The 8,649-nt window shown below is 38.0% G+C and overlaps 1 protein-coding gene across 1 annotated transcript; it reads left to right on the top strand.

Annotated features, from left to right (window-relative positions):
- The first annotated feature begins 1,698 nt into the window (after positions 1 to 1,698).
- Positions 1,699 to 2,685, top strand: LOC104991644 (olfactory receptor 4F3/4F16/4F29-like). Its single transcript, XM_010844205.1, has one exon. It carries the CDS (start codon positions 1,699 to 1,701, stop codon positions 2,683 to 2,685), a length of 987 nt encoding a protein of 328 aa, XP_010842507.1.
- Positions 2,686 to 8,649: the final 5,964 nt, after the last annotated feature.

Raw genomic sequence — 8,649 nt, 5'->3', positions numbered from 1 at the left:
CAGAGTACATCATGAGAAACACTGGACTGGAAGAAACACAAGCTGGAATCAAGATTGCCGGGAGAAATATCAATAACCTCAGATATGCAGATGACACCACCCTTATGGCAGAAAGTGAAGAGGAACTCAAAAGCCTCTTGATAAAAGTGAAAGTGGAGAGTGAAAAAGTTGGCTTAAAGCTCAACATTCAGAAAACTAAGATCATGGCATCCGGTCCCACCACTTCATGGGAAATAGATGGGGAAACAGTGGAAACAGTGTCAGACTTTATTTTTCTGGGCACCAAAATCACTGCAGATGGTGACTGCAGCCATGAAATTGAAAGATGCTTACTCCTTGGAAGCAAAGTTATGACCAACCTAGATAGCATATTCAAAAGCAGAGACATCACTTTTCCAACAAAAGACCGTCTGGTCAAGGCTATGGTTTTTCCTGAGGTCATGTATGGATGTGAGAGTTGGACTGTGACGAAGGCTGAACGCCGAAGAATTGATGCTTTTGAACTGTGGTGTTGGAGAAGACTCTTGAGAGTCCCTTGGACTGCAAGGAGATCCAACCAGTCCATTCTGAAGGAGATCAGCCCTGGGATTTCTTTGGAAGGAATGATGCTAAAGCTGAAACTCCAGTACTTTGGCCACCTCATGCGAAGGGTTGACTCATTGGAAAAGTCTCTGATGCTGGGAGGGATTGGGGGCGGGAGGTGAAGGGGACGACAGAGGATGAGATGGCTGGATGGCATCACCGACTCGATGGACGTGAGTCTCAGTGAACTCTGGGAGTTGGTGATGGACAGGGAGGCCTGGCTGCTGCGATTCATGGGGTCGCAAAGAGTCAGACACGACTGAGCGACTGATCTGATCTGATCTGATCTGACAGCCTTTTGGGAAGGCAATCAGGCAAACGTACACAAATTAAAAATATAAGTACTTTGTGTCAGTAATCACATCCTGAGAATTCATACCATGAAAGGAAAACAGTACAAAAGGATGATACATAAAGATACAGAGGATGCAAAGACATAAAGGATGCAAACAAAGATATTTGCAGCATTGTTTGTTGGGCCCCCAGAATTGCAAACTGGGTAAATGCTTATTAATAGGGAAATTAGTAAATAAATTGTGGTCTATCCACACTGAATCAGGCAGCATTAAAAAGAACAATTTTCTGTACGTTTATGTACATGTTTTCATTCTGTGGCATATTTCAGTAGAGAAACTTGGAAGTACAAATCTAGATTTTCTGAGTCAACTTTCTTTATCTAAAAATTATTATTATTATTTTAGCTGCACCATGCAGCTTGCAGGATCTTCGTTTCCTGACTAAGGATTGAACCCATACTCTCTGCAGTAGAAGCACAATGTCTTAACCGCTGGACCACCAGAGAAGTCCCATGATTCACTTCTTTTTAAATTCTTAGGTGCTTTTGTCTACATTTCCCCTTCTTGATTAGACACTAAAGCCCAAACTAAATTTGAGGTACATGATTAAATGATACCAAAGATTCATGCAGGGAACACTTCTGATTCTGGTTCTTTGTTCTACTTGTACTGTGTAAACTCTAAGTAACTCTGTACAATGGCAAGATGATCTTTAGTTTTTGAAATTTTTGCAAGGACTTTCTTTCCAACTTACTAATTATGCCTGTCTCCCTCTTATGCTCTTCAGTTAACCTCAGGGTCAGCCTTGTGCATGAAGTTGATGGATGGAGGAAATTGCTCAGTGGTGTCTGAATTTTTGCTGCAGGGACTCACCAGTTCTTGGGAGATCCAGATTCTTCTATTTGTATTGTTCACAGTATTTTATATAGCAAGTATGTTGGGAAACCTTCTCATTGTGCTCACAGTTCTCTCAGACCACCATTTACATTCCCCCATGTACTTTTTGTTGGCAAATCTCTCCTTCATTGACACAGGTGTTTCCAGCATTGCAACCCCAAAGATGATTTCTGACCTTTTCAGAAGACACAAAGTCATCTCCTTCAGAGGCTGCATCACTCAGATGTTCTTTATTCACACTGTTGGGGGTGCAGAAATGGTGCTGCTCACAGTCATGGCCTATGACCGGTATGTTGCCATCTGTAAGCCACTCCACTACCCGACCATCATGAGCCTAAGAATGTGCACTTCTCTTCTGGCTGTTGCTTGGACCAGTGGACTCATCCACTCTGTGGCCCAGCTGGCTTTTGTTGTCAACTTACCCTTTTGTGGCCCCAATGAAATGGATAGCTTTTACTGTGATTTTCCTCGGTTCATCAAGCTTGCATGTACAGACACGTATAGATTGGAGTTTCTGGTCACTGCCAACAGTGGTTTCATCTCCACGGGCACCTTCTTTATCCTGATTGTGTCTTACATCTTCATCTTGGTCACGGTTCGCAAACACTCTTCAGGTGGTTCATCCAAGGCCCTTTCTACCCTCTCAGCTCACATCACTGTGGTAGTTTTTTTCTTTGGCCCTTGCATTATTGTCTATGTGTGGCCATTCCCTACCTTACCCATAGATAAATTTTTAGCCATCTTTGATGTTCTAATTACTCCTTTTATGAATCCTATTATCTATACGCTTAGAAATAAGGAGATGAAGATGGCAATGAGGAGACTGTTTGGTAAGGTTTTAAGTTTCAGGAAATGTTCTCATGCACAATCCAAGAAATTCAGATTGATCTTGACTCTTCTTGGAAATTAACCTCTTTAACTACCCTTTTCATATATATTTTCAGTGTACTTAATGATTTTCAATATTCACTGTGAAATCTCTCCTCAAGAATTCTGTTCCTAACTGGTCATTTTTTCCATAGGGACCCTTGCTCTAAGGAAACTAAAAATACTAGACAGGAGTGAATTTAGCACTGGAATATAATGTTATTAAAAACTTACAGGTGTTGGTAAAGGCTGAAATCTCACATACAGGGCATGTTTCCTGTTAAAACAAAATGTTGGATACTCTTCTCTTTGATAGAAATTCTCAAAGATGTATCTCTTCTAATACACATATGTACCAATATTCAAGCCCTTTGTGTTTCTCAGTGTCTATACACCTGAAGGAAAAAAAATGAAACAAAGACTATTGTCTAGGTAGCTTTGAGATTTTGGGGCTTCTAATGTCTGAATTTAGCCATCCATACTCAAGATTTAATTAGTTACAAGGTTTTTAAATTTAGTTAGGATTGGAAGGTGGAGAAGGCGATGGCACCCCACTCCAGTACTCTCGTCTGGAAAATCCCATGGATGGAGGAGCCTGGTAGGCTGCAGTCCATGGGGTCATGAAGAGTTGGACACAACTGAGCGACTTCACTTTCACTTTTCACTTTCATGCATTGGAGAAGGAAATGGCAACCCACTCCAGTGTTCTTGCCTGGAGAATCCCAAGGATGGGGCATTTTGGTGGGCTGCTGTCTATGGGGTTACACAGAGTCAGACATGACTGAAGCAACTTAGCAGCAGCAGCAGTAGCAGCAGGATTGGAAGGTGATATTTGGCTAACTCAAAGAGTGACAACTCAGAAGATATTAATTTTTTTATATTAATATTTTTAATTAATCAAATGTTTTGAGACCAGGTGTTATAAATTCCTATATGCCTCAGTGTGTATGCCTGTTTCCTGTTACTTCGTAAACTTAGTCACTATTTTTGTATGGCAAAGATAATGATGTGAAACTAAATGATTTTAAATGGGTTGAATATTTTGTAGATAAAAGAGATAATACTGAATGAAAATGCAAAAGATTTATATATTATGAGAACCAAGGTAATAACTAAATAAAACAAAGTGTCAGTTCAGTTCAGTTCAGTCACTCAGTCATGTTCAACTCTTTGCAACCCCATGGATCGCAGCACACCAGGCTTCCCTGTCCATCACCAACTCCTGGAATTTACTCAAACTCATGTCCATCAAGTGATGCCATCCAACCATCTCATCCTCTGTTATCCCCTTCTCCTCCCACCTTCAATCTTTCCCAGCATCAGGTTCTTTTCAAATGAGTCAGTTCTTCACATCAGGTGGCCAAACTATTGGAGTTTCAGCTTCAGCATCAGTCCTCCCAATGAATATTCAGGACTGATTTCCTTTAGGATGGACTGGTTGGATCTCCTTGCAGTCCAAGGGACTCTCAAGAGTCTTCTCCAACACCACAGTTCAAAAGCATCAGTTCTTCAGGGCTCAGCTTTCTTTATAGTTTTTATTATTTATTTATTTAATTGGAGTGTAGTTGATTTATGATGTTGTATTAGTTTAAGGTGTACAGCATAGTTATTTTTTTCAGGTTATATTCCATTATAAATTATTATAAGACATTGGGTATAATTCCCTGTGCTATACAGTAAATCCTTATTGCTTATCTATTTTGTGTATAGTAGTTTTTGTATCTCTTAATACCGTAATCTTAATTTGGTCTTCCCCTCCCCCTTGGTAACCATAAATTTGTTTTCTACATCTATGAGTCTATTTCTGTTTACAGATTCATTTGTATTATTTTTATATCACATGTAAGTGATATCATGTTGTATTTATCTTTCTCTGACATTTCAAAAGCATGTATTCTCTAAGTCTATCCATGTTGCTTCAAATGGCAAGATTTCATTCTTTTTTATGGCTGAGTAATATTCCACAGCATATAAATATATCACATTTTCTTTAGTCAATCTCTGTTCTTGGGCACTGTGGGCTGCTTTCATGATTGCCTTTTGTAAATAAGGCTGCTATGAACATTGGGATATGTGTATCTTTTTTTTTTTTTAAAACAGTTCCATATATAATTATTTTTTAAGTAGACTGATTAAGATTTTAGTTGCAGTTCCAATAACAAACTCTCAAAAATTAATAGAATGAATATAGAGAGAAGTAGAAGGATATAGTAGACCTGAATAGCATCATGAACCAATCCGAGTGATTAAGATTTATACAATTTTCACACAACAGTAGGATACAAATTCTATTCAAATTCCCGTAGGCTATAACTAGGGGACTCTGAAACATATACAGGGACATAAAACAAAGTGCAAAAATTTCATAGTCTAAAGGTATTGAAATCATACAGAGTCTGTTCTCTTATCACTGTGGAATTATGTGAGAAATATCAAAAGATATTTGAAAATAACTCATATATTTTCAAGTGCAGTGTGACTTAGCCTCAGTAAAGTTAGAAGACTGAAAAAACACAGAGAGTGTTTTCAGAGAGGAAAGCATTTAAATGAGAAATTAATATTGAAATGAGAAATTATTATCAAAGGTGCTTTAACAAATCTCATGTATTTGGAAATTAAATGTCCTCTTTAAATGATGGGTGTATCTAAGAAAGCCATAACAAGGAAAATTAGAAAGTATTTGTAATAGAATAAAAATGAAAAGAGAATTTATCAGAATTTGTTGCAAGCACCTGAAGCTGCACAGTGCAATTAAGTACAATGTGGAGTCTTGAATAAAGTGTGAAAACAAATGTTGAACACTAGTATAAAATTTTGTTAAATTTAAGTAAAATCTATACTTTAGTTAACAATTTTGCTTCCCTTGTGGCTCAGCTGGTAAAGAATCTGCCTGCAGTGTGGGAGACCTGGGTTTGATCCCTGGGTTGCGAAGATCCGCTGGAGAAGGGAAAGGCTACCCACTCTGGTATTCTGGTCTGGAGAATTTGGGGTCACAGAGCCGGACATGACTGAGCGACTTTCACTTCACTTCACTTCACTTCACTTCACTTCATGGGATGCATGTATCTTTTTGAATTAAGAGTTTTCATTTTTTCTGGATATATATTCAGGAGTGGAATTGCTGGATCATCCAGTAGTTCCATTTTTAGTTTTTTAAGGATCCTACAGACTCTTCTTGTGGCTATAGCAATTTACATTCCCACCAACAGTGTAGAAGTTTCCCCTTTTCTCCACACCCTCTCTAGCATTTATTGTTTGTAGGTATTTTGATGTGAGTCACTCTGACTGGTGTGAGATGATACCTCATCATAGTTTTGATTTGCAGTTTTCTAATAATCATTGACATAGAGTATCTTTTCATATGCTTTTTAGCCACCTGCATGTCTTCTTTGGAGAAAAGTCTATTTAGATCTTCTGCCCATTATTTGATTGGGTTGTTTGCTTTTTGATACTGAGCTGCATGAGTTGTTTGTATATTTCAGAGGTTAATCCCTTGCTACTTCTTTTGCAAATATTTTCTCCCATTCTGAAGGTTGTCTTCTTTCATTTGGTTGTCTTTGTTTCCTTTGCTGTATAAAAGCTTTTTAGTTTAATTAGGTCCTGTTTGCTTATTTTTGCTTTTATTTTCATTACCCAAGGAGATGGATCAAAAAACATCTTGCTGTGGTTTATGTCAAAGAGTGTTCTGCCTATGTTTTCCTCTAAGAGTTTTATACTATTTGTCCTTATACTTAGGCCTTTAATCCATTTTGAGTTTATTTTTGTGTAGGGTGTTAGGGAGTGTTTTAATTTCATTTATTTACATGTAGCTGTACAGTTTTCCCAGCACCACTTATTGAAGAGACTGTTTTTTCTCCATTCTGTATTCTCGCCTTTGTTGTCATAGATTAGATGACCATAGGTGCCTGGGTTTATCTCTAGGTTTTCTATTCTATCCCATTGATCTATATTTCTGTTTCTATGCCAGTACTATACTGTTTTGATTACTATAACTTTATAGTATAATCTGAAGTCAGGGAGCCTGATTCTTTCAGCTCTATTTTTCTTTCTCAAAATTGCTTCAGCCCTAAATGGTTTTTTGTGTTTCCATACAAATCGCACAATTTTTTTGTTCTAATTCTGTGAACAATGCCATTAGTAATTTGATAGAGATTGTATTGAATCTGTACATTGCTTTGGATAGTATAGTCATTTTCACAATATTGATTCTTCCAATCCAAGAACATGGTATATTTCTCCCTCTGTTTGTGCCATCTTTGATTTCTTTTATCATCATCTTACAGTTTCTGAGTATAGGTTTTTGCCTCCTTAGGTGGGCTTATTCCCAAGTATTTTATTCTTTTTGATGCAACAGTAAATGGGATTATTTCCTTGATTTCTTTTTCTGATCTTTTTTTTCAGTGCATAGGAATGGAAAGGATTTTTGTGTATTAATTTTGTGTCCTATAACTTTACCAAATTCATTTATGAGTTTTAGCAGTTTTCTGGTAGTATCTTCAGGATTTTCTATGTATAGTATCATGTCATTTGCAAACCGTGACAGTTTTACTTTTCCAGTTTGGATTCCTTTTATTTCCTTTTTTTTTCTGTGATTGCTGGGCTAGGACTTTCAAAACTAAGTTGAATAATAATGGCAAGAGTGACATCTTTTTCTTGTTTCTTGTCTTAGAAGAAATACTTTCAGTTTTTCACCATTGACAATGATGTTTGCTGTGGGTTTGTTATATGTGGCCTTATTATGTTGAAGTGGTCCCCTCTATGCCTACTTTCTGGAGAGTGTTTTTAAATCATAAATCAGTGTTAAATATTGTCAAAAGCTTTTTCTGCTTCTCTTGAGATAATCAAGCATTTATATTTTCAATGTGTTGTTGTGGTGTATCACTCTGATTGATTTGTGGATCAACCAGGAAGAAATAGAAAAGATGAACAGACCAATCACAAGTATGGAAATTGAAACTGTGATTAAAAATCTTCCAACAATCAAAAGTCCAGGACCAGACTGCTTCACAGGCAAATTCTATCAAAAATTTAGAGAAGAGTTAACATGTATGCTTCTGAAAGTCTTCCAAAACATTGTTGAGGAAGGGGCACTCCTAAGCTCATTTTATGAGACCACCATTACCCTGATACCGAAGCCAGACAAAGATAACACAAAGAAAGAAAATTACTGGCCAGAGACCACCTGATCTGCCTCTTGAGAAATTTGTATGCAGGTCAGGAAGCAACAGTTAGAGCTGGACATGGAACAACAGACTGGTTCCAAATAGGAAAAGGAGTTCATCAAGGCTGTATATTGTTACCCTGTTTATTTAACTTCTATGCAGAGTACATCATGAGAAATGCTGGACTGGAAGAAACACAAGCTGGAATCAAGATTGCGGGGAGAAATATCAATAACCTCAGATATGCAGATGACACCACCCTTATGGCAGAAAGTGAAGAGGAACTCAAAAGCCTCTTGATTTCAAGAGGAGAGTGAAAAAGTTGGCTTAAAGCTCAACATTCAGAAAACGATCATGCCATCCGGTCCCATCACTTCATGGGAAATAGATGGGGAAACAGTGGCTGACTTTATTTTTTGGGGCTCCAAAATCACTGCAGATAGTGACTGCAGCCATGAAATTAAAAGACGCTTACTCCTTGGAAGCAAAGTTATGACCAACCTAGATAGCATATTCAAAAGCAGAGACATTACCTTGCCAACAAAGTTTCGTCTAGTCAAGGCTATGGTTTTTCCTGTGGTCATGTATGGATGTGAGAGTTGGACTGTGAAGAAGGCTGAGTGCCAAAGAATTGATGCTTTTGAACTGTGGTGTTGGAGAAGACTCTTGAGAGTCCCTTGGACTGCAGGGAGATCCAGTCAGTCCATTCTGAAGGAGATCAGCCCTGGGATTTCTTTGGAAGGAATGATGCTAAAGCTGAAACTCCAGTACTTTGGCCACCTGATGCGAAGATTTGACTCATTGGAAAAGGCTCTGATGCTGGGAGGGATTGGGGGCAGGAGGAG

Source organism: Bison bison, unplaced genomic scaffold (assembly GCF_000754665.1).
Source record: "Bison bison bison isolate TAMUID 2011002044 unplaced genomic scaffold, Bison_UMD1.0 scf7180017864197, whole genome shotgun sequence".
NCBI lineage: Eukaryota > Metazoa > Chordata > Mammalia > Artiodactyla > Bovidae > Bison > Bison bison.
The sequence above is the reverse complement of the archived record's forward strand: the minus strand, read 5'-3'. Positions and strand labels throughout refer to the sequence as shown.